General features: G+C 38.3%; 1 protein-coding gene across 6 annotated transcripts; it reads left to right on the forward strand.

Moving 5' to 3' along the window:
- RIOK1 (RIO kinase 1) lies at positions 1–27479 on the forward strand. Of its 6 annotated transcripts, none has more exons than XM_081056840.1 (17): positions 1–314; positions 3673–3889; positions 5669–5759; positions 6655–6724; positions 7922–7964; positions 13449–13541; positions 15024–15136; positions 15243–15323; positions 16563–16649; positions 17051–17188; positions 17566–17669; positions 17890–17996; positions 21050–21115; positions 21966–22085; positions 23753–23806; positions 25388–25540; positions 26902–27479. In XM_081056840.1, exons 2-17 carry the CDS (start codon positions 3746–3748, stop codon positions 27010–27012), a joined length of 1575 nt encoding a protein of 524 aa, XP_080912966.1. In that variant the 5' UTR covers positions 1–314; positions 3673–3745; the 3' UTR covers positions 27013–27479. The 6 variants fall into 6 exon arrangements, with proteins under 6 accessions (XP_080912966.1, XP_080912963.1, XP_080912968.1 ...); XM_081056837.1 differs by having other exon boundaries at positions 302–631; XM_081056838.1 differs by lacking the exon at positions 1–314 and adding an exon at positions 342–857.

The raw sequence follows: 27479 nt of genomic DNA on the forward strand, positions 1-27479 counted from the left end.
AATCTCGGCGGGGAAGCCTGCCGGGCTCCCACGCTCCCCGCGGGCGCGGCCCAGGGGCTTCCAAGTCTGTCTTCCAGAGTTGGGAAATTATGTGGGTGTGAGCCCCCGGGCCGAACAATCTGTGGGCTGGCTGGCGCGTCCTTCTGCGGCAGGAAACAAAGCGAGGTGCACAAACCAAAACTCCACACGGCACGGCCGGCACCGGCTCAGCGAGCACAGCATCCCAGGGCCGCCTAACAGCCCGATGTACCGCTTTCGCGTACCCTTCCGCGCAAGCGCCAAGCTCTCGACCCGGCACCGGGGCGGGACTTCCGGTAGGCCGAGCTTTCCGGTAGGGGCGGGGCCTCCGGTCGGGCGCGGGCCGGAGCGCGGGGGCTGTGGGTCCTAATTCCTCAGAGCACGTGGCGCTCCCTTTTGGCGTGAGGGCGTCTGCGTGGTGTGCGGGGCGGCCGACTGCGGAGAGGCTGCCGGCCCGGCCGCACGTGGAGCCGTCTCTGTGCGGTTCCTGCCCGGTCGCGGGGCGGGCGGCCTTCGGCGGCGCTGAAACTGCGCGCTCGGTCATGGACTACCGGCGGCTGCTGATGAGTCGGGTAGTCCCCGGGCAGTTCGACGACGCGGACTCCTCCGACAGGTAGACGGCGGTCGAGCACCCCGACTTTGTTGGGAGTTTGCTCTCCCTTCCGCCACCGCTCCCTTGGGGAGTTAACACTTGTTTGTGGTTTGGGGGGAGACTGGTAATTCATCGCTCGGGGCCTCTTTTGACAGCGTGTCGCGTCTTTCCTCGGCGCAGCGGTGACTCCGTCCCCGTTTACGGCAGTCAGTGACAGCCACTGGTCCAGGGAGGCCAGGGCTCCCAGGTTGGTTGGTTCAGCATCGCTGAGAGGCAGAGATGGGATAGCGATCGGGAAACCGGTGTTTGAGCTTTGATTACATTCAGCGTTCAAGACCTAGGTGAGCACCTCCTGTGTGCCGGGGTCTGTCCTCGGCGCTGGCGATAGTGATGAACGAGACCAGCTGAGTCCCTACCGCCACTGAATTTTACTTTCTCCTTGGGACGGTGGGTAGACAATTAAGTCCATAGCGGCATTGAAAAAACAAGAGCCAGATAATAATAAATACCGTGCAGATAATTAACATCAGTTGGTAGGCCAAGTTATGACTTGGCCAGGAAGGGGTTAAGTCCAGCCCTGAACCAGAATGAGCTAACCCAGGGAAGCGCAGAGGGAAGAGCCATTCAGGAGGAGGGGACAGCGCTTGCAAAGTCCCAGCCGTGAGCTCCAGCTTGGCTGTAAAAGGAAGATTTAGAGGTAATTGTGCCTCGAGCACAGCAGCTGTACTTGAGAACATTGGTGGGTAAACAATACGTAAGTGAGAAGGGGCCAGATCGTAGGGAGCCTTACAAATGACGGTAAGGAACTGAGATACTATTCTAGGTCTTATAGAAAGCCATAGGAAGGGTTTTAGCAGGGGAATGACATCTGATTTATGATTTAAAGGAATTACTCTGCTATGGAGAGGATGGTTTTGGAGGGCAAGAGTGGAAGCCGTTCAAAAGTAATGAAGTACTTCAGTTCAAAGATGGTGAGAGTCAGAAATAGGACCATAGGCATATGTTTTGGAGGTAGAGGTGACAGTTTGGTGGTAGATTGCATGTGAGGTCTGAAACAAAAGGAATTAAGGATAACTTTTGCTTGAAAGCAGAATGAACCAGAATTATTTTGGAATCCCCCCCCCCCAAAAAAAATACGGTTTTTACTTTATGTTTACATTAAGGTTTCATTACATGGCCATTTTATTAATCAATTGGAGATTTTTAGTAAATATATATTGATGGCTTTCGATGTGTCAGATCTAGTGTTAGTTGGTAGGGATATGTTTGTAAACCACTCTGACACAGAGATTCACTCTAGCAGGGGAAACATATTAAATAATTAGACAAATGATTTGTATTAGAAAGTAGTACAAAGGAGAAATGGGTGAAGAATAGGGAAGACTTCCCTGAGCAAGTGATAGTAAGCTAATACTGGAAGGATAAGTAGGATTTAGCCAGAAAAATGAGAAGGGCATTCCAGATTTATGTTTACAGATGAGTATGCAAAAGACCTTAGGGAAGAAGTTAAGGGAAACAAGAAACACAGCCTATGTGACTGGTGCATAGTTGATGGTAATGAGTGTACACTGGTTTACCATCCATCACTGGATATTATAAAGGTAATCCAATAGATTTTGCCTTCACCCCCCCTCCCCGCCCCCACTCTTGGGACGGGGGGCAATTTCTGGAGACATTTTTGTTTGTCACAACTGGAGATGGTAATACACTAGTGGCATCTGGTAGGTAGAGGCTGGAGATGCTGCTAAAAATCCTATGAGGTACAAGGCAACCTCCCATAACAAAGAATTGTCCACCAAGGTTGAGAAGCCCTAGTGCAATTGAAGGCATAACTTTAACATGCCACTCTAGGTTATTGGCAAATGAATGATCAATTTATGGATTATGTTTATAAAATCCTAGTAAATAGCAGCTGCCTACTGATTGTTTTCTTCCCACCCATGTCCATGGAGATTTGGAGTCCTGTAAGCCATGGCTAAATAATAAGTCAGGATTGGGGCGGCCGGTTAGCTCAGTTGGTTAGAACGCGGTGCTCTTAACAATGAGGTTGCCGTTTCCATCCCCACATGGGCCATTGTAAGCTGCGCCCTCCACAACTAGATTGAAACAACTACTTGACTTGGAGCTGATGGGTCCTGGACAAACACACTTAAAAAAAACATTCAGGATCGATCATCTGAATTTACTTAAACTCACATCTGACTTTTTAAGCTGGTAGTGCATATTATCAACTGTTTCATATGGTTTCTGACTTTGTTCTCCACATGAGAGGTCAAAACTGTAGTACTTCTGTTGCATCTGACCTGCAGACATGTTTTGTTTGGTATGCACAGTGTTTTGTTAAAATTGAATATGCCAGTTAACGGGGAGATTTCACACAAAAATGCAGATTTCTGGCTTCTCTTGAAAAACTAAGAAGATATGGTAACACTCTGTCTGAATTCTCATGTGGCCAAAACAGACCCTATCGTGCTCTCTCTACTTGGGGCTTGTTCTCTAGGTTTGACAATCCCCACTTCTGTTTAATTATACCCAGCTTACTTCTCTCATTTGTGGTGCCTGTAGTCACCATTCCTTCCCTTCATGAATAAGGATGATCTGATTTCTTTGTGTAGCACAAATCTTGAATATAGCTCCTTTTGTTGTAAAGTGGTATTGAGTTCAAGGTAAGGCTGTTTTAGACTTATTCCCATGTTTTGTCAGAAAATTTTTTCCCCCTCTTAACACAGCTCTGAATGGTTTTCCTAGGGTCAGGTCTGGCGTACTGATCAGAGTCAGTTCATTCAGCAGAGACGGTAACAATATAAATTCTAACTTCATGAAGGCAGAGGTGGATTTAACCTGATATTCCTCTTTAATAGGACCTGTAGAATAAGCAAACAACTGGAACAGAACTCTGAAAAACAGGAGAACTTGGTGTTACGGTGGAGTTTATTGGGAGATATGTTGTAAGGGAAACGTTTAGATTTATTGGCATAGATTAAGCTATTATGTCATAAATAAATTCATATGTAAGTCCAATTACAGTATGTATAAACATGCTAAAACATTGTTATTTCTAGTGAAAACATTGACTTGAAGACAATCAAAGAGGAAGATGGTGTTCTGTTTGAAGATCTTCAAAATAATGAGAAGATGGGTGAAGGTGAGATAGAAGATGAGGAGGAGGATGAAGAAGAGGAGGAGGAAGATTATGATGATGATGATGATTGGGACTGGGATGATGGAGTTGGAAAACTCACCAAGGGTTGTATGTCGATTGGAAGGAGTAATCCACAGGTATTTTATAAATGATTCTGTACATCTTTATGTTGTTTGCTTATGTCTTCTTGTATAAAGGGACTTTTCGTAGTTCTGGAATTGAGTAACAAAGATTTTCTTCAGGTTATAATAAGTAAATTTTAAAAGTTATTTAAATTGTCATAAGATAATGAACTTAAAAATCTGCATACGAAAGGACACAAACAGGCAGTTTTCTACAAATGGTTAAGAAACATGGAGAAAAAGTTCAACTTTATTAGTAATTAAAGAAATGCAGATCAACTATGTAGAGATGCCATTTTTTCACCTCTGAAACTGACATAGACACAAAATATATAACTGATGGTTCACTAAATACATACAGTTATTTGGAGGATAAACTGGTATGTGATAAAAGCTTTAAAAGCTTACAAAATAAACACTTTGACTCAGCAGGTCTTTTAGGAGTGTACCAAAACTTAGTTACAAGAATGATCCTCCAGTATTGTTTCTAGTACAGAAATGTTGGAAACAACCTTGACTAAATTTACTATGGGGTTGATTTGTACAATGGGATATTATGCAGCCATAAAATGGGTTACAGTGGAAGACTATTCATGACATGGAGATACGTTCATGATCTGCCATCTTGGACCATGTGCTAAGCACAAGGTAACAAGCCATGTAGAGTCTGCTCACATTGAAGTACCAAGTGTTCCAGAGCCATAGGATTAATGTGGTGCATCTTACTGGAGCATAAATGTTCTTGAAAGGATGGGGGGAGGATCATAAATGATTCTTTGAAAATAAAACAGCTGTATCGTGGACTAGAATGCATGCCTTTTTAAAATAACCAAAGAAATTTCACACTTGTGATCTTGTTTTGGTAACTCCTCCATTGATTCATTGGTAAGACATTGAGCAATTTCAACGTAAGAGTATAATTTCTTTTTTTTTTTAAAATTTATTTATTGGAGTGACAATTGTTAATGAAATTACATAATTTCAGGTGTACAATTCTGTATTACATCATCTATAAAGAGTATAATTTCTTTTAAGAAAGCTAGGGAAAACTATATGTGCGTAAATGTTAACTATTATCTTTGGGTGCTAGGATTATAGGTGATTAAAATTTTACCTGTGTTTTCTACATGTATGATTTTAACTCTATTTTAAAAATTTAATAGAAAACTTTAACAGTTTTATGCAAACAAGAAACAACCTAGCCTATAGATTCCAGGCTTAGATAGCAGGATTGAATCAGTAATTGTTATAGGCCCTTTTTATCTGTACTCCATTCTATTTGTGGGTTCTGGATGTCTTCTCCCCTTTCTTCTCTTTTTGCTATTTAAGTTTCTGTATAGCACTAGTTTAAGTGCTAAGCCTCATTCTTAATCTTTCCTTTTCTTGAGATACTAGGCCCAAAATGAAATTCTTAGAACCTGTTTATTAATGGTCTTAGCTCTATATGATACACTTTGAGGGTATAGTAACATTTTAGATCTGTAAATCAGCCAAATGAGAAAAATGCATTAAATTTTAATTCATTTGTAATAATGAGGAATACATTGGAAAGAGGTTTAAAAAAAAACAAAACCCCAGATTATATAGACTTTTTGTTTTCACCAGTAACTTTAACCTTCTATTTCAAATGCCTTTAAAAAATTTTCTTAAGCAAATTTGATTGATTCTTAGGGTACTCCTCTTAAGTATTGATGTTTTAATGGTTAACTATGAACCAAGGGGAAAAAAAATGTGATGGTGAACCTTAGGTTTGTATTTATAACTAACTCCTTATACTCTGGAACTCACTTCTAGGCAAATCGACAGCCTTCCAACTGCAATTCAGCCAAAATGTCTACTCCAGCAGACAAAGTCTTAAGGAAATTTGAGAATAAAATTAATCTAGGTGAGTTTGTAAAATACATTTCTTGACTGGGCTATGAGGAAATTTTTCCAAAACCATGAAGTGTTGTGAAAGTTTTTTAGCTCAAGAAATTATTTTTTTCAGTGTTACTGACTGAATAATGCTTAGAGAAAATAAAAACAGTAATTTAAAGCATTGCTTCAAGGGAAGGATTTTAAATTATGCCTTTTTAGTCCTGTTTTCTAGGCTATTGTACAAATATGAAGTTGCAGATACCCATTCAAGTTACTGTCTATTTTGTATTAGATTTTGTAGTAGGTTTATCTCATAGGATATTGAAAATCTAGGATATTCGATATAATTACATTTTCTTTACCAGAGACTTTTTATGTAGGCATTAATCATTGAGTGAGCTGCTGAATGCAAAGAATTAGTATGTTAATTTGAGCTACCACCTCTTGAGAAATACAAGGTCATTTTTCTCTTGTAGACATTGACCTGTTATAAACCTTGCACAGCATCTCATACCCTACCATTGCCTATCATGGACCTATAATTTGGAATGACACTGACGTTTTTAGAATTAAACTTGGAATTTGGGCAGTTATATTATCTATATTGGTTATACAAAATACTAAGTGTCTGAAATTCAACATATGCAAAGATAGTATTTTTGAGGGGTTTCTGGGTCTACATTTCTATGGCTCAAAAATTATAACTGTAGTGATGAAAGTGACACTTGTTATTGAGGAAACACAACTTAGTGTTTACCTTTAACAACATTAAACCGTTTTTTCATTACTAAAATATATTCTATGTATAGTAAAATATTTAGAAAATAGAGAAGGAAGAGGGGTGAAGGATCCTATTCAGAACGACTGTTAATGTCTTTCTGTCTTACATATTGTTTACATTGTGCATTTTTTTCTATTTTTAGATAAGTTAAATGTTACTGATTCTGTCATAAATAAAGTCACCGAAAAATCTAGACAAAAGGAAGCAGAAATGTAAGTAATATTTTAACTATAGAACATGGGTGATAGGTACTAATTCTAGACAAATTTAGCATCTTGGTCATAATTCTTTTGCAAAGGATGGTTTGGGATTTTTATATACTTAAATCTTTTTCTTTTAAAGCTTAAATGAGGGTATTTTGTGCATTTGTAAGTTGAAAATATTAAATGAGTCTTACTAAGAAATATATGGTTAAACTAATCTTACGAAATTCATGGATGTGCTCTCAGGAAGATAACAGTGTTTGTAAATTTCTGTTGAAATGTTTAAATTGTTAAAAGGTTAATATCTTACAGCATAAAAATACTCCCTTTTTATAATTTATTAAGAATTGTTCCCTTCCATGATATATTTTTAAAATTTTAAGGGAAAATTTAAAATTAAATAATGATAAGACTGAAAACAGTTTCTATTTACATCTCTGTTCTCAAAACCCATTTTTAAGATCTGGCTAATTTCCATATGCTGATAACTAAGACATTAACAATATTATAGAAATTGACACAAGTAGCAATGCTAGTACTGAACTTAAAGTTTTCTTCTGACTAAAAGCCTTTCTTTTTTCTGGTTTGTTGCTGTACCCAAGAGATACTAGCTTTTTGAGAAACCCCACAGTCATTTATTTCATTGAAGTGTTTGAATCTTTGTGTTTGAATCTTTATTACTAGTTTAGGTTGGTGTGTTAATTGAGTCAATTAGTGTGTTAATTGAGTCAATTAGTGTATAATCAGAGGCTGCATTTTAATACAGAACTCAGTAACTATCTTGAAGTGATGTCTTATGTCTTTGTAGAAAAGGACTCTAGAGAAAGCCTTATAAATGGTTTTAATTCTGTACTAATAGAATCATTAAAGTTTTTAAGGACACTATTGGCTCAATGTTTTCTTTTTTTCCAGCATAGTTCACTTTATCCCAGCTGTTCTTTTTTATTTAATGCTTCCAAAATATGGATAGAGTTTTTTTTTTCCTTGCTGCAAATATGCTCCTTTTGCCCTAGGGAACTAAATTGCTTATTAAGGGAAAATGAAAGAAGTTACAGTGATTGATGAAAATACATTGAAATCATGAAATCTCTTATTAAAGAAACTGCCTACTTAGGAATTGACTGGAATGATGTACATTAGAAACTTTTATTTTGGCTTCTCTGGCTGAATTTTGACTGTCACTTATATTTTTTTGTGTTTGGTTAGGTATCGCATCAAAGATAAGGCGGACAGAGCAACTGTAGAACAGGTACAATTTAAATGTGTTTACAAGTTACTGTTTTAAAGTAGCATTTCTTTTTTTTTGAATTGTGGTTTGCTTTCATCCTTCTTGCTTAATGTTATGTTTCCTAAAATGACTCCTATATAAAATTACTCCTTCTTATAGTTTTGAGTTTAGAGATCTACATTTTGCTTTTTTTATGTTCGGAGTATTATTAGACAGATTCGAGTCATGCACCCCTCTGTGGCCCTGCGAAGCCACCATGCAATGCTTTCATCTTCTGGGTGGGAGCAGAATTGACTATAAGACCTCTTAAACAAGATCTGCAGGAATTTTTGAACTTTCCTAGATGATAGATCAGGTATCTACCACACAGCAGGGTTGGTGGTAGTGTGTGTGAGAGAGAGAGACACGTAATGCCTTAAACTTTTCAATGAGCAATCCCTTACTTGGTTTAGAAAGAAGCCTCTTTGATTCTTTCTCTTCAAGAATGGGGAAAAATCTGCCCCTAGTTTTCCCACATGTAGAGGGTTGTAATTGGATGTTAGCATTGACGCAGATTTCTTTTTTGTTTTTCTTAAACTTTTATTTATTTAAGTGTGTTTTTCCAGGACCCATCAGCTCCAAGTCAAGTAGTTGTTTCAATCTAGTTGTGGAGGGCACAGCTCACAGTGGCCCATGTGGGGGTCGAACCGGCAACCTTGTTGTTAAGGGCACCTCGCTCTAACCAGCTGAGCTATCCAGCCACCCCAACCGATTTCTGATGTGAACAAAGTGATATAAAGGGTCAAAACATTGCTATGCACTCTACCTCCCTTCTCCCCACCCATACACACATCCACAGACACATTTTGGAATAGTAGCCTCTTTGACCTACAGATCCTTGGTTTCAGACATAAGCACCCCTTCTATTTACCTCAATCCCCGAGGGAGTAACACTCAGCCTGACCTCTGGAACCATTTGTACAATTGAAGTATTTCACATTTGTGCAGGAGGAGATCTAGGATCTGTGTCTTCATTGTCCTCTAATTTATTTATTTTGTGTGATTTATTTTTGTGATTGAAAACAAAGTGTGGTCCAGCTCAGAGAGATGAGGCTGCTTTAATTTTCAAAGACCCTCAAATAACTTGGACAGGAAATCCTTTCTTTTCCTCTTTCAAAATTTGTCTAATTTTTTTTTTTAAAGCTTTGGAGGGCATGTCCCTGGGACCAGGCTTTCTTCTCTTTTTTTAAATTTTATTGGGGAATATTAGGGAACAGTGTGTTTCTCCAGGGCCCATCAGCTCCAAGTCATTGTCCTTCAGTCTAGTTGTAGAGGGCGCAGCTCACTGGCCCATGGGGGAATCGAACTAGCAACCCTGTTGTTCAGAGCTCGTGCTCTAACCAACTGAGCCATCTGGCCACCACTCAAAATTTATTTTCAATGAGAGTATATATTTTGAGTCTTAAGCTGTCTTTATAAAACATAAATTTGTAAGTTTATTCTATCATATTTCTATTTTCTTTTTATTTAAGTATATAGTGTAGTTGGTACATAATCTTATATTGGTTATATTAGCTTCAGGTGTACAATGTAGTGATTTAACATTTTTATACCTTACAGTGTGACACCCTACTAAGTCTAGGTATCATCTGTCACCGTGCAAACATCACAGTATTATTGGCTATATTCCCCTTCCCCTTTTCACCCATCTCTCCACCCCCTCCCTTCTGGTAATCATCCCTTTGGTCTCTGTTTCTGTGAGTCTGTTTTTGTTTTGTTTTGTTTTGTTTTTACATTCCACATATAAATGAAACCATATGGTATTTGTCTTTTTCTGCCTGACTTCATTTAGCATAATACTCTCTAGATTCATCTATGTTGTCACAAATGGCAAGATTTAATTCTTTTTTATTGCTGCATAATATTCCATCCACAATGGAATAAATACTATATATTATTAGTATATAAATATCTTTATCCATTCATCCATCAGTGGACACCTAGCTTGCTTCCACATCTTGGCTATTGTAAATGATGCTGCAATGAACAGAGGGGTGCAGATATCATTTCGAATTAGTGCTTCGGTTTTTTTGGGAATTTTTCTGTAAATACCCAGAAGCAGAATTGCTGGGTTGTATGGTATATACATTTTTAGTTTTGTGAGGAATCTCCATACTGTTTTCCATAGGGTCTGTACCAGTTTGCAGTCCCACCAGCAGTGCACATAGGTTCCCTTTTTTCCAAATACTTGCTAATACTTGTTTGTTGACTTTTTGATAATAGCCGTTCTGAGTGCTGTGAAGTGGTATCTCATTGTGATTATGATTTGCATTTGCCTGGTGATTAGTGATACTGAGCATCTTTTCATATGTCTGTTGGCCATCTGTATGTCTTCTTTAGAGAAATGTCTTCTGCCCATTTTTCAATCCGATTGTTTGTTTGTAATTGAGTTGTATGAGTTTCTTTTATATTTTGTATATGAACCCCTTATCCGATATATCATTTGCAAATATATTCTCCCATTCAATGGGTTGCCTTTCTGTTTTGTTGAAAGTTTCCTTCCAAACTCATTCTGCGAGGCCAGCATTACCCTGATACCAAAACCAGACAATGACATTGCAGAAAAAGAAAATTACAGGCCAATATCCCTGATGAACATAGGTGCCAGAATTAAAAGGATTATACACCATGGTCAAGTGGGATTTATACCAAGGGTGCAAGGGTCATTCAATATCTGCAAAACAATTAATGTGATTCATCACATCAACAAAACCAAGGATTAAAATCATGTGATTATCTCAATAGATGTAGAAAAAGCATTTGACAAAATTCAACATTCATTTATGGTAAAAACTCTCAATGAAGTGGGTATAGAACGAACTTACCTCAACTTGATAAAGGCTATATATGACAGGCCCATAGCTAGCATCATACTCAGTGGTGAAAAGCTGAAACTTTTTCTTTAAAATCAGGAACAAGACAGAGATGCCCACTCTCACCACTGAAGTCCTAGCCACAGCAGTCAGACAAGAAAAAGAAATAAACGGCATCCAAATAGGAAAGGAAGAAGTACTGTCACTGTTTGCAGATGACATGATACTATATAGAGAAAATAAAAAGTTAGTAGAATTAATAAAAGAATTCAGTAAAGTAGCAGGATATAAAATTAACATCTGTCACATTCCTATACACTAATAACAATCAGAAGGAGAAATGAAGAAAACAATCCCACTCACAATTGTATCAAAAAGAATAAAATGCATAGGAATAAACTTAACCAAAGAGATAAAAGACCTGTATGTACTCTGAAAACGATAAGAAATTGAAGAGGACACAGATGAACGGAAGGATAAACCATGCTCGTGCATTGGAAGGATTAATATTGTTAAAATGACTATACTACCAAAGCAATTTACAGATTTAGTGCAGTTCCTATCAAAATCCCAAGGTCATTCTTCTCAGAACTAGAACAAATAATCCTAAAATTTATGTGGAACCACAGAAGAACCCATATAGCCAGAGCAATCTTGAGAACAGCAGAACGAAGTTTGGAGGTATCATGCTCCCTGATACCAAACTATACTACAAGTCTGTAATGATTAAACTAGCATGATACTGGCATAAAAACAGACACATAGGTCAATGGAACAAAAGAGTCCAGAAATAAACCCTAACTTACTATCAGCTAGTCTATGACAAAGGAGGTAAAAATATACATTGGAATAGCAACAATCTCTTCAACAAGTAGTGTTGGGAAAACTGGACAGATGATATGCAAAAAAAGAGAAACTGGAGCACGCTCTTACATGGTATACAAAAATAACTCAAAATGGGTTAAAGACTTAAATGTTAAGGCCAGAAACCGTAAGCTCCTAGAAGAAAACAGAGGAAGTAAACTGTCTGATGTTAGTCTAAGTAATATCTTTTTGGACACTTCCCCTCAAGCAAGGGGAAATAAGCAAAAATAAACACATGTGGGACTGTATCAAACTAAAGAGCTGCACAAAGAAAGAAACCTTCAACAAAACAAAAAGGCAATCCCTATTTTGTGTTTAAGCCATTTTGCTACACTGCTCCTTTGTACGCCTCTAACTTGGCTATTGCCAGTTTTGTAGAAGCTCTGGGCTCTATCTAAAGTGCTCTGCTCAACTGGCTTCCGCCCCCACTAACCTGTGCGGTATAGAAGGAATGGCAGTTACTGTCCATTCACTCACTCTCCTTTCATTCTCCTCCAGTTGTAATGGTTGTATTAGTCATTTGGGTTTCAGTCCTGCAGCCTTTTAAGGTTGTTTTGTTTCTGTGAACCTTAAGTTTCTGGTATGATTACAGTCATCTCATTGAAGGAAGACTCTAGAGTAGTTAGATTTGGCCTCTTGACGCTGTCTCACTCCACTGAGCTAGAAAGGCTGCCTGAGCCCTGAGGATCTACTGCCAGTATCCCTGGAAATTGCACGTAAATATGTGGCTGCTTCAGTTTCAGGCATGGACAGGAGCAGGCTTTCATTCATTGCCTTCTGTTTGTTAAAGAGGATTTTGGGATCCTTTTTGCTCAAAATTGACTGCCCTGACTTCAAAGGAGACCCCTTACCTGATTTACTCATCTATAGCAAGAAACTGCAAGCTCTTTCTTTTAAAGGCCTACAGAATAAATACTTTAAGCATTGTAGCTCACAGTTCTTTTGTTTTAAACTATTTTAAAATGTAAGAACCATTCTTAGCTTGCAGGCTGTAGAAAGACAGTCTGCAGCCTGGATTTGACTTAAGATCTATGGAATACTGACCCCTGGTTCAAAGTTACCATATTTTCCCATGTATAATGCTCACCCATGTTTTTGGTGCAATCTTTCAGGGAAACAATTATAATAGTACTAGCCATGTGTAACGCGCATCCCTGTTTTACCCTCACAAATTTAGGGGGAAAAGGTGTGCATTATACATGGCAAAATACGGTACATATCCAATACAGTGGCTACAGAGCACTTGAAATGGAGCTGATCTGAATTGACAGGTGCTATAAACGTAATTACATGCTGTATTTTGAAGACTTAGGGTAAAAAACAGAATGTTAAATCTCACTAATAACTTTTTTAGGTTGATTACATGTTGAAATGATAGTGCTTTAGATGTATTGGGTTAAATATAGTACATTAAAACTAATTGTACCTGTTACCTTTTACTTCTTTTAATTGATAACTGAAAAATGTAAAATTACCTATGTAGTTTGTATTATATTCCTATTAGCTAAAGTTGGTCTGGAGTCAGTTTCTGCTTCCCTTGGACTTGGGAGCCTTTCATTTCCATGACTGATGAACCTGTTGGTTTATTGTCTCTCTGGTTCCTTTGGCCTTCACCTCACATTTTCTTTACTACAAATTAGAGTGCATGAAAACACCATAATACCAACTGTCATTTACTCAATCAGGATAGCATGGGACAGTTAAGCTCTTCAGTTTATTGTCAAATGCTTCATGAGAAATATTTGGTATTATTCTTTCTGAGCTTTCTATTTTCTACATTTCTTTTTAGGTGTTGGATCCCAGAACACGAATGATATTATTCAAGATGTTGACTAGAGGAATCATATCAGAGATAAATGGCTGCATTAGCACAGGAAAGGAAGTGAGCTTTTCTTGGGATGCCTGAGTGGTTTTTGTTTTAGATGCCTGAATGTTTTCATGTTAGTTTTCTTATTTTAGATACCAAATGAAACTAAGGTACTTGGTAAACAAATTGTGCCTTTAAAAAGAAAAGAAAAAGCTAATCACAAGTCAGGATAGTTTAATCAGTGTTTGTAAAAATGGCTTTATTAGTTATGGCTAGGTAGGAAGTTGTGCGCATAACTGTCTTTTCACTCCCATTACTCCACTGTCATGGAGTCCAACTACTTGTGCGCAGCAGTAAGCTACACGGTCAGATTACTGCAGGCCTGAGTGCCAATCAGATCATTACTAATAGGGACAGGGAATTAAGGTCTAGTTTCTATGAGTCAGTGAATGTCTTTTTCTTCCTTTTTTTTTATACACATGGATGTGGAGAAAGACAAACATGATGTTTTTATTTTATCTTATTTAAGATAAAAAGTGCCATCAAGTTGTTGTCCTTTCAGTCTTAGTTGTGGAGGGCACAGCTCAGCTCCAGGTCCAGTTGCCGTTGCTAGTTGCAGGGGGCGCAGCCCACCATCCCTTGCGGGAGTCGAACCGGCAACCTTGAGGTTGAGAGGACACGCTCCAACCAACTGAGCCATCGGGGAGCTCAGAGGCAGCTCTGCTCAAGGTGCTGTGTTCAATCCTCGTTGCAGGGGGCACTGCCCACCATCCCTTGTGGGACTCGAGGAATTGAACTGGCAACCTTGTGGTTGAGAGCCCACTGGCTCATGTGGGAATCCAGCTGGCAGCCTTCGGAGTTAGGAGCACGGAGCTCCAACCGCCTGAGCACTGTGCCAGCCCCAAGTCGTTGTTTTCAAATCTAGTTGTGGAGGGCGCAGCTCAGCTCCAAGTCAAGTCATTGTTTCAGTTTAGATGTGGAGGGCGTAGTTCACTGGCCCATGTGGGACACGAACCGGCAGCCTTGCTGTTAAGAGCACCATGCTCCAAACACCGGGCCATCTGGCCGCCCCTCATTTTATGTTGTAAGAAGGGCACAGCTCACATTGTCCCATGCGCAGATCAAACCGGCAACCTTGGTGCTACCAGCACAATGCTCTAACCGAGCTAACTGGCCACCAAACATGGTGTTTTTAAGTTAGCAACTCATTCTGTGGGAAGCAGTTCTCAGTAAAATTTAATTTATAAATCATGAGATGTATGAGTAAGAATACCATCAAATATTTTCCATATTCTTGATATAAAAAATGTTTAAAACTACTTCTCACGTGTATTTAAATTGGATTTTACTACATATCTAAATTGGAGATATATTTACTGTACTCTTTGGTACGATGTTTCAAACTTTAAGCCACGTGCAAAAGATGATCGTGTTCCTTATGTTTACTTCAGTTCACTTTTCACTTTCGAGGTTAGAATCGAATAGATTGAAGAAGGGAAATACTGTTTGTAGTTATTAAACACAAACTTAGTTTTCTTTGTTTCTGACTCAACATAGGCTAATGTATACCACGCTAGCACAACAAATGGAGAGAGCAGAGCAATCAAAATTTATAAAACTTCTATTTTGGTCTTCAAAGATCGGGATAAGTATGTAAGTGGGGAATTCAGGTGAGCTCAGATTTTTTTATTTTCAATTGGCTTAATTTCTGTATCTTAAAAAATAAACCCTAGAATAGTGGAATGATTCAGATAACAAATATTTTTCTCGTTCAAGGTTTCGCCACGGCTACTGTAAAGGAAACCCCAGAAAAATGGTGAAGACTTGGGCAGAAAAAGAAATGAGGAACTTGATCAGGTGACTATCTGGGTGTGTGTCTGGGCTGTGCCCGCACACTGGCCGCAGACCCCAGTGTGTTCTCTGCAAGGACAGGGACGCGGGCTGCTCAGTTCCGTTAGGTCTGTTGGGTAAGCAGAAGAAAGCAATTTCTGGACGAGGAGGACTACCTTACCTGCGGTGAGAACCCACGACAGGAGACTTCTGCTACAATTCAGTTATTCAGCAAGGCTGGGTCATTTAAAAAGCCTTGGAAGCCATGTGAACACATTTAGAATTTATGCTGAGGGCGATAAGAAGCTGTTACAGGATTTGAAGCAGGGAAGTGACTTAATCAGATGGTGAGCATGTCTGTCATTTCTTAATAGGTATTGGAGTTTTAGACAGTCTTGTTAGGTCCTAAACTCTTTGTTTATTGGTTCCCTTTTCTTATTTCTGCCCAGTTTTGGACACATTTATACATTCTTTGTTTGCACTGACACATTTGTATCAGGTAAAGGCGTCTTACTTAGTTGAGATCAAGTTTTTTCAAAAGTTTGAAGATTTGTTTTTCCCTCTTTCAAATATGTTTGAATGTTTTATATGTTGTACATAGGTGACATACACTGGATATTTTAGTATTAAGTACTACTAACATGTTTCCCCGAAAATACGACCTAGCCAGATCATCAGCTCTAATGCGTCCTTAGGAGCAAAACTTAATATAAGATTCGGTATGATATATATCATATATCATATCATATGTTATATCATATCATCATACCCGGACCGGGTCTTATATTAATTTTTGCTCCGAAAGACACATTAGAGCTGATGGTCCAGCTAGGTCTGATTTTCGGGGAAACACGGTATTTATTTTGAAAATCGTTCTGAAATCTTGTGCTCAGCTATTAGGTATGAGTCCAGGTATTTTTGTTAATTGTTGTTCAGGCTGATCAACTCGAAAGATAATTGTGGACATATCGGCTGTATTTCATCAACTCCAAGATACACTCTTTTTTTCACAGTTTAACATCTCTGGAATTAGGTTGGATGTTAGAGGCTACGGGATGTTGTAGTTGAATTGCCGGTGTTTTGTCGTTCTAGGTGGTGCCACTAAAATCACTGGTGTCTCAGATTTGATGAAATATAGTAATAAAATTGAGAGGCCCTGCTGCTGTTTTAATCTACAGCAGTATTAATCTTGTGTGCTGTAGCTGCTGTCATTTGGTTTAGATGCTGTTCCGACTTTTCATTTGTCCTTTCATGTTTTAATCATAGGCTAAGCACAGCGGGGGTCCCATGCCCAGAGCCTGTCCTGCTAAGAAGTCACGTTCTTGTCATGGGTTTCATTGGTAAAGATGACATGTGAGTGTGCGGAAGGCCTAATAATTACATGCTCAGAATTGTAGTTTTAAGTGCTCTGAATTATCCAATATATGACCATTTCCCATTTAAATGGCTTCTTTCATTTTGGAAGATTTTTTATGACTTATTGTATTAGTGCATAGAGTTACTAATTTCATCTACCTTTTCAAGTCTCAGAATGCTTCAGATTAACAAAGTTCACCCTGTTTTTGAGGAGTATTTTATACAGTAAGCTGGGAAAGGACCTGTTTGTTGACAACTTTTTAGAAAGTGCCTCTGTAGTGAACCAGATTGTACAGTGATGAGCTGTACGAGGGAAGTGCATGTACTGATGGAGCATAAAACAAGAAAGCTTGCTCTGGGTCAGTCTATCTCAGTTGTCCATTTGCTTTTTATGCTAGGCCAGCGCCACTCTTGAAAAACATCCAGTTATCGGAATCCAAGGCTCGGGAGTTGTACCTGCAGGTCATTCAGTACATGAGAAGAATGTACCAGGATGCCAGACTTGTCCATGCAGATCTCAGTGAATTTAACATGCTGTGAGTACGTTCTGTCCCTTAGGAACCTCCCATAAGTTGTTTCATGTCCTCTAAAAAAATTAAATCCCAATCCAAGATGTCATGCTAAATTCGGCTTCCACGTGTGTTTCTGCCTTCGGTGACCTTCGTCATTGAATGGAGCACTCTGATCATAAAGGACTTGGGGAATTTGCATCCCTTGTTAGTCAAAGTGGCCTCTCCTTCCCCACCTTGTTCATTTTACTAATTATTTCCCTTGCTCTTAAAAGAGAATTGTTTAAACAAAGAACGTAGGCAATAGTGATATCCCACCGTCCCCACGTGTGGCCCTTGGGTTCCATAGTAGAAGCGTGCACATGACTGATGTATGTCACGGTCCCCGCACGTCTGGCCCCCAGGTACAGCGGTGGGGATGTGTATATCATCGACGTGTCTCAGTCCGTGGAGCATGACCACCCACATGCCTTGGAGTTCCTGAGGAAAGACTGCGCCAATGTCAACGGTGAGTGGAAGCTGGAATATTCTACCTTGTTGCTGTGTGTGGCTTCTGTACTCTGTTAAACTGTTGAGATAAAACCTTGGCCCTGAATCGTCTGATGCAGTGATACTTAATACCATTTTCTGGGAGATTGTTATCTTTTTATTTCTTTGTTTCTCTATAAAATTGTTGGAACAATCACCTTTTCCCTTGTAAAGCTCTCTCTTACATTTCCTGCTGACAGATTTCTTTCTGAAGCACGGTGTTGCTGTGATGACTGTGCGGGAACTCTTTGAATTTGTCACAGACCCGTCAATCACACAGGAGAACATGGACGCTTATCTGTCTAAGGTGAGACGGGCAAGGAAGGGGAAGAACAGAAAATAACAGTAGTGATTTGTCTTTATGTAGCACTTCCTAGGAACTCAAAGAGCTCAGCATGTGTTCATTTTGACAACTTCCTTACACCTTTTTCTTCTGATTTCACAAATGGGGAATCAAAAATACAGTGAAAAGCCAATGATAGAGCCAGGTTTCTTGACTAATCATCAGGCAATATTACATAGACTGTCAAAGTTCCTATGTTTAGTAAGAAACTTATTAGCTTTTGGCCGTCAATTCCTTTCCCTTATTTCACAGAGGCTTTCTGAATCACAGACTTTTTAAAATTGTAAAATACACATAACATAAAATTTACCATTTTGAAGTGTACAGTTCAATGGAATTAAGTACATTCACATTGTTCTGCAGCCATTACCACCCTCCATCTAGAGAACTTTTTTCATCTTGTGAAACTAACTCTACCCATTATGTACAAACTCCCCATTTCTCCCTCACCCGCCCACTCTACTTTCTGTGTTTATGATGTGGTCTACTCTAGGTGGAAGCATCTAAGTGCAATCACACATTCTTTGTTTTTTCCTGGCTGACTTCCTTCACTTAGTGCAATGGCCGCAAAGTTCATTCATGTTGTAGCATGTGTCGGAATCTCCTTCCTGGTGAAGACTGAATCATATTCCATTGTATGTATACACCACATTTTTTCTTCCATTCATCCATCGATGGACATTTGGGTTGCTTCCACCGTTTGGCTGTTGTGAATAATACTGCGATGCACAAAGGGGGTACAAATCATATAGTAATTCTACTTCTAATTTTTTGAGTAATAGTCATACTATTTTCCCTAGTGACTGCACCATTTTACGTTTCAATCAACAATACACAAGGATTCCACTTTTTCCACATCCTCACATCCTTGAAAGCACTTGTTCTTTTCCGGTTTTGTTTTATTTTGGGGGTTTTTTTGGTTTGTTTTGGTGGGTTTTTTTCTGAGTAGCTATCCTGATGGGTGAGAGGTAGTGTTTCATAGATTTGATTTGCATTTCCCTAATGGTTAGTGAAGTTGAGCATCTTTTCATGTGCTTTTTGGCCATTTGGATGTTTTTCTTTGGAGCAATGTCTATTCAAGTCTTTTGTCCATTTTTTAATCAGATTATTTTTTGTTGTTGAGTTAAAGGATTTCTTATATATTGTATTTCTTATATATTATAATAATATTCTGAATATTGTTAATCCCTTACCAGATATGATTTGCAAATATTTTCTCCCATTTCATAGGCTCCCTTTTCACTCTGTTGATTGCATCCTTTGATGCACACAAGTTTTTAATTTTGCTGTCCTGTTCATCATTTTTTTTTGTTACCTCTGAATCATAGAATATTGAACAGGTGAATGTATGCCCCTACACAGGTTTTCAGGTTTCATCATACGGTTTCACATTTTCCCTTTTCCCTGGACTGCCTTCCCATTTCTACCTTTCCTCATCTTGCTTTACCTAGTGAACTTTAAAGCTCAGTTCAGAAAACTTTCTCGAGGAGAAAACAGGCAGAGATAATTATTTCCAAAGGTGCACAGTCATCCCTCAGTATCTGAGGGGGATTGGTTCCAGGGCCCCCCTGGATTCCAAATCCAAGGGTGCTCAAGTCTCTTATATAAAATGGCCTAGTGTTTGCATGTAACCTACACAGGCCTCCCTAATATTTTAAATCATCTCTAGACTACTTATAATTTCTAATATTACATAAATGCTGTATAAATAGTTGTTATACTGTATTGTTTAGGGAGTAATGACAAGAAAAAAGTCTGTACGTGTTCAGCACAGATGCAGCCATCGTAGACCTAACTACATAGTACACGTCAGCAACTATGTCGTGTTTCCCCGAAAATAAGCCCTAGCTGGACAATCAGCTCTAATGCATCTTTTGGAGCAAAAATTAACATAAGACCCGGTCTTATTTTATTATAACACCAGGTCATATAATAATATAATATGATATGATATAATATGATATAATGTAATGTAATATAAAATAAAATACATAATACCAAGTCTTGTGTTAATTTTTGCTCCAAAAGATGCATTAGCGCTGATTGTCCGGCTAGGTCTTATTTTCGGGGAAACACGGTGTTCACACTTTTTTGAATATTTTCTATCCTAAGGTGGTTGAATCTGGGGCTGCAGAGCCCACAGATGCAGATACACAGATAAGGAGCCGACTGTATTTTCATAGTATGTAGTTCTATGATAGGAGAGTCACTCTGTATTACTTCTATAGTAAGGTGTTCTTTTTGTTGTTTTGTTTTTTTAAATTTTGTCACCCTCTACTAGACTATAAACTCTTAAGGGATAGGAGTTTTAATCGTGTACTGCCAGTACCTAATCAGCACCTGGCAAAAGTAAGTGATCACATATGTGAGTTGAATGAATAAATATCACATTATTTTATTCCTAAATTCTTCCTTAGAACAAAAAGTTACCTGGTACCAGCATTCTTTCCTTTTTTCTGTATATTCTGAATAGAGTAGAGAACAAATCTTCAGTTTTACAGTTTAACAAGCCAAAAGAATCCTGTAGAATCTTTGTCATATTCTTCGTGCCGGTCATTGTTTACTCAGATTGCTCTCTTTGGCGGTTTGTACTGCAGCAGCGTTAGAGCCATGTACTGACAATTAGAGGGCAGTCCACCTTCTCTTTGATTCCCTTCATTGACTGCTCTGGCATTAGGGAATGGTTCTTTCATTCTTTGGGTCTCAGTTTTCCTTTAGTAGATGTTTTTACTAATTTAAAAATTAGTAAAAGTAGTATTACTTGTGACGAAGGAGCTAGGCATCCCCTGAGACTAGATGAGTTTGATTTATTCTGTTACTTTGGGGTTGATGGCAACCCTTTTGGTGAGGACTAACATGGAGAGCTGATCTGACCACGAGAGGATACCCAGTCCTTTCAGAAGTGTGAAGAGCTCATACATACGAAGATTAGAGCAGATGGATATGAAAATTGGGAAATGGATGTTAGGTTCTATAGGTTGAATGTGAAGGAAAGGCATTTTTGTTTTCTTTCTAAGGCCATGGAAATAGCATCTCAAAGGACCAAGGAAGAAAGGTCCAGCCAAGACCATGTGGATGAAGAGGTAAGATTTATTATGTATTCATAGCCTTGGGAAACACTTGTGTTTTGAGATTTTTTTTTTTTTATTTTTTTTATTGTTAGGGCATGAACTTGATTTTAATAAGCAGTTTTCTTAAATGATGATAATATTTCCTTGAGATGTACTATGTTATGTAATTGTTGCTTAACTTAATATTCTATTACATCATTCCACTCAGCAGCCTATTAGCCCATTGTCCTAGAGAGGGACATTTTAAAGAACCTGTTGGAGTATATGATTCAAGAAGGAGGAGCCTGTTTTAGTTTGCAAATGTGAATTTTTAAATGATTTAAATATTGATTCCAATAACATTGTAGATTTTAAACATTTATGTTTGTTTGTTAAAAAACAACAACAAACTATTTCAATCTTGGGAATCAGTGTATTTTTTGTGAAGACGATCCATAGTAGGCTTTTAAAAAAAATCTCACAGCTGTTAGTGTGAGGGATGAATATAAGGCATCCTACACTCAGCAGCAGTTCTGAACCTTTTTTCACCATGGCACAGTTAAAAAATGTTAGAACATGTTCCTTTGTAAGGCACAGCCAGGCAGCTCCATTTCTTTCTCTCCCACTCAGAAAAGCTTTTTTGGAATGCAAACGAGGGGAGAGAAGTGTTAGGCTAAGGGAAACCTTAAATCATATTTCATCTTTTATCATTAATAACAAAGTACTGTTGGCACAGCGCACCAGCGTGTGCAAGCAGCCTGGCTAGAGGCAGTGTTGCAGATGAGGACAGGTGGTTGTATGACTCAATGGGCATGAGGATGCTGAGCGAATGAGAAGTATGTGGGTAACAGTTTCGATTTTACTTTTCCTCTGTGTGTGTTAGGTGTTTAAGCGAGCATATATTCCTAGAACCTTGAATGAAGTGAAAAATTATGAGAGGGATGTGGATATAATGATGAAACTGAAGGAAGAGGACATGGCCATTAATGCCCAACAAGACAATGTGAGTGGCTTGGTTTGTACAGCATGCAGCTTTGCAAAGAAGCTCCCATCCCAAACCTGCAGTCGTGAGTGTTGGCTTCTAACCTACTGAGACGGCTGATTTGTTTGCATTAACATGTCCTCTGTGCACATTGGACCTAATGGAATTCATTGGTATTTATGAAAGGAAATGACACATTTGAATGAGTACAACAGACTATAATTGCAGAAGAGGGAAGATTTGTATAGAAGTCTAGCATATAAATGATTCTTTTTTTTTTTTTTAATTTATTGGGGTGACAATTGTTAGTAAATTTACATAGATTTCAGGTGTACAATTCTGTATTACATAATCTATAAATCCCATTGTGTGTTCACCACCCAGAGTCAGTTCTCCTTGCATCACCATATAATTGATCCCCTTTACCCTCATCTCCCACCCCCCACCCTTTTACCCTCTGGTAACCACTAAGTTATTGTCTGTGTCTATGAGTTTTTCTTTCTCATTTGTGTGTCTTGTTCTTTTGTTGTTTTTGGTTTATATACCACATATCAGTGAAATCATAGGGTTCTCTGCTTTTTCTGTCTGACTTATTTCACTTAGCATTATACTCTCAAGATCCATCCATGTTGTCACAAATGCTCCTATATCATCTTTCCTTAACGTCGAATAGTATTCCATTGTGTATATGTACCACAACTTCTTTATCCATTCATCTATCGAAGGACATTTTGGTTGTTTCCATGTCTTGGCCACTGTAAACAAAGCTGCAATGAACATTGGAGTACACGTGTCTCTATAGAGAAATGCTTTCAGATTTTTTGAGTAGATACCCAGGAGAGCGATTGCTGGGTCATATGGTAATTCTATTCGTAATTCCTTGAGGAACCTCCACACTGCCTTCCATAGTGGCTGCAGCAGTCTGCAATAAATGATTCTTATACTAGATCCATTAACATATACCAGAGGGGCCAAAAAAAAATGTGTACACATTTTAAGAGATGTTATCTATGCTCAAGCAGTAGTTTGCTGTAATCAGAAGTGTCTGGATGCTGATGGTAACCATTTTGAGCACCGCTTGTAATTGCAGAAGTCAAATGTGACTTGTATTCATCTTTTGTTATTGGTATATGTTTTTTCTTAAAGTGTGTATACATTTTTTTGGCACACTGTATATTTCAGGATCTGGAAAATTTTTTGAAGAGCCAGTAGTAAATATTTTAGATTTTGCTGGACAAGAAACAAAATTGAGGCTATTATATATGTCATTATATAAAAAGAGAAAAAAAAATTTCCCCCAAATTTTTATTGATAAAATTAAAAACACTAATAATAATGAATGTAACTTGCATGATACAGGTCTAATGAGAGGAGAATGGAGTTATCTGGGGGAGGAGAATACCTTTCATTTAATTGAGATTCAAAGTTAGAATTTTCCATCATCAAATTGATTGTGAGTGTTCATCAGTAAAAACGTCAGGCTGTGGGTTAGATTGGGCCTGTGGGCTGGACTTGGCTTGGTGAGGGAGAATAACACCCATGCCGTGAACTTCCTTTGTTACAGCGAGATAAATTTTTATAATCCACAAGATATCATTTAGCCTATAGCATTCTTTCTTAATATTGGATTGTGTTATTTCATTGTCTACTTTTTTTTTGTTGATTTTTGTTTTCTTTTTGGTTGCAAGATTCTGTACCAAACCGTCACAGGATTGAAGAAAGATTTGTCAGGCGTTCAGAAGGTATTTATGTGAAAACTCTTGTAAGGGTATAAAATGAATGTAAAGTATTATTAGAATTAAATTAACAATGATATAATTATTAGTAGAGATGCTTTCAAAGCCTGTGGGCATTTTCAGAAATGCCATTTTTGTGTTCATTCTTTTTAAACATAAGACTGAAATACGGAAAGTTATGGTTTACTTTTCATTCTGCCTCTGCATTGTCTGTTATGGTAGCTGAAGCATTGATCCTGTATCCTGGTCTTCATTTATGAAGTTATTAATGATAAACATGTGCTTCTTGATGTTTTTATAAATAACTTAAAAAAACAGTGGAATCTGGTCTCATACTAGTATGTATGAAGACCAGTCTCATGAGTTTAGCAGTCTTGCAGTGCTGAATTCCTGTAGTGTTTTTTCTTAAAACAATCTTGTTTTGTTTTGCATTTTAGAAAAGCAGGGATTAATTCTAATTTAAGTAATCATAAAGGTAGTTCTTATTCCTTTCAATGTTTTTAATTAAAGGCTTAAGCATGAAGGATCACAGTTTATTTTTTGAAAATTTACTGTGTCTTTTATGGGAAGAATTGAATTAGGAAAATTCCAGTATTTTGCATTTCTGAATTATATGTAATAGGTGTTATAGGGCAGTTGTGCTTTGAATTCCACAGCATGAATATTTTGTTTCAACCTGATAGGAAATCTTTTTGTACAGTTGCCTTTTAAATGTTTGGTTTTTTTCTTGTCCAAATGTTTGGTTTTTTTCTTGTCCTTTCTTGAAAGGACAACCTCATCTTTTAAAAATAGTGACTCCTGCTGCTGTTTTTTTAGCAAAAAACTGCTAAATTTCAGGAAACAGTGAAAATTTATTTCGTTTAAATATTGTCTTCCCTCTTGATCGCTTAACAATAAATATTACTTGAAATTTGATTCAGAGGAAAACAGCTGTGAAGTTATCCGAATAAGTATTTGTTACTTCTGTCTGTATTTCACAGTCATCACCGCATGACAGCTTTTCAGTGACGGACCGCATGTGTGATTATGGTCCCATAAGATTACAATGAAAAGTCCTATGGCCTAGTGACGTAACAACATCATAGCGCAACACATTACTCACGTGTTTGTGATGATGCTGGTGTAAACAAACCCCCTGCGCTAACAGTCATGTAAAAGTACATCACATACAATTACAGTAGGCCGCACCTCCTAGGGTGTGTAAGCGCACTCTGTGATGTTTGCATAGTGACAAAATCGCCTAACTGCTTTTCTCAGAACATATCCCCATCATTAGGCAGCGCATGACTGTGCTTCCAAATCCCAACTCAGCCTACCTCCTTTGCTGAAGTAGAACAGTTCTGTTGTTGCTCTAGGTCACGAGGTACAGCCCCAGTATCTTCATTTGGGTATCTTCTTGGTCCTTATTGGTATAGCTACTTTCAGGCTTCCTCTCTGATGTTGATTCTATCGTTTTGATGTTTCAGCACAGGCTGTTGTTTTTCAATGTATATCTGCAAGGCTGACATCTGAATTCTGGCATTAACACATTTAATACAATAGATAACTGATTGGTTTAGAATAACATGGTTCTGTAATATTTTCAAGGTCCCTGCACTCCTAGAAAATCAAGTTAGGGAAAAGACTTGTTCTGATTCAGAAGATGCTGGAAGCACTGAGTGTTCTGATACAGATTCTGAAGAGCAAGGAGACCATGCCTGCTCCAAGAAACCCACCACTGACCTTGAGGTTGATAAAAAGGTTTGCCAAGAACACAAATTTCCTTGTTCTTCAACATGGCAGCACAGCCACACTCATTTCTCTTTGTTCAAGAATCTAGATTATGGTGGCTGAAAGCATGATATCGATTAATAAGTACCTCTAATTGTAGTTTCAGTTCTTAAGTGTGAACTTTGCTTTTGGTGGTAACATTCTCTAGAGACTGGGCTTCTCTAAGTGGCTCGTTGGGCACTGCACGGGGAGAGGACATGCTAAGCTCAGTACATTGATTAGGAATGATGGTCATTCACTTCAGGTACAAATGATATTGGAGTTGCCCCAAGGTGAGGTACTGAAGAGCCATTTCAGGGGGATTTAGAGCCCCGCCCAGTGTTTCCTGAATCTAAGGCTGTTTCTTCCACTCCTAGCTATAGACAGAAGAGACGCTACTGATGGAATGATACGTGACAGCTGTGTAACTATTATTCCTCATTCGTAGTTTAATCCTTTGAGTCTTGGAAAGTGTGGCTCTTAAGACCGCGGCGAGACATACCCAACTTGCTATTACATTTTTTCTCTTTATCTACTGGAAATAAATATTTTGTCCCTTTCCACCCTTCATTTCTGTTAGAATATGAAATTTATAAAGAAAAATAGTTGCACACATCCTCATGGATATCTCTGTTTGGCTATCTTCAAATTTTATTAAAATGCTTAAAGGTAGTTTTCACCCGAAACTCCACCACCATGCCATAGCCATTTTTATTTTTTCATGTTACACTCATTTTATCCTTTTACATATGTCTTTTTCTTTAATTATAGCAATAATATGAATAGTCCAAATGAATGGAATTTTCTTATAAAAAGAAAATCTCATCTTTTAAAAAAAGTATTTCCTGGGTGTGCTCAGAGCAGGGGGCCTGAAGAAATGGCTTCTCTGTTTACAACGCACCCAACAGGAATCCAGGGTCATTGTGACAAGGGGCACAAAATGTGTGGCTTTCCTATGAACAAACACCCTACATGTGTCTCCCCTCACCCCGACCCCCCCCCCCCGCACCTCTACATGGCTGCTGGCGGGACCAATGGGACAGGGCTCAATATTAGAAGGAAAGCTGCAGTATTTAGTGGGAAATGTTGCTACCTGGAGCCTATCCAGTCCATGCATGAGTGGGCCATGGGTGGTCTTAGACAGAAAGTAAAAAAAAGTGCTTCCTGCTGCTTTAAAAACGACTGAACTGCAGAAAAAAATTAAAATTTATTTTGTTTAAATATCGTTTTCCCTCTTGATTGGATTAACAATAAGTGTTACTTGAAATTCTATTCATAGAAGTGTGAAGTTATTCAAATAAGTCTATTTTTCTCGTCTATCTGTATTTCAGACTTTTGTTTCTGTTTTACAGGAAAGAAAAAAGATGGTCAAGGAAGCCCAGAGGGAGAAAAGAAAAAACAAAATTCCTAAACATGTGAAAAAAAGAAAGGAGAAGACAGCCAAGACGAAAAAGGGCAAATAGAATCAGAAGTATATTATGTCCAGTATTTTTCATCGTACTTTCCTTGCCTGCACTCTAAGCTGCATCTGGAAGATAGGGCATTGATTTTAACCAAATGGTTATTGCGGCGGTGTCGATGAAGACTGATTCAAGTGTTTTCACATAATTATGTAAAAAGCTCTAAGCTCTGTTGTTCAGATTCAGTCACTAGCTCTGTCTGGTATTGACAGAGGATTTATTTAAGCTATTTTAATGAAGGACTTTGTACAATTTTTGTAATATATTTTTTTCTCCAATATGTTTTTGAGGCATCGTAAATATTTAAATGTGACGAACATCCACAACCTTTATGTAAAGGCAAAGGCACTTTGGACAAACTTAGGCAAATTGTTTTTGCTATATTTGTACATGCCAAAGGCACAGCTGAAGTCATTTGATTAAAAGGCCATGGTTTCTATAAAAGGGAGTTTCACTTAGAAGAGAATTCA

The sequence above is a fragment of the Rhinolophus hipposideros genome, assembly GCF_964194185.1.
Source record: "Rhinolophus hipposideros genome assembly, chromosome: 8".
Taxonomy (NCBI): Eukaryota; Metazoa; Chordata; class Mammalia; order Chiroptera; family Rhinolophidae; genus Rhinolophus; species Rhinolophus hipposideros.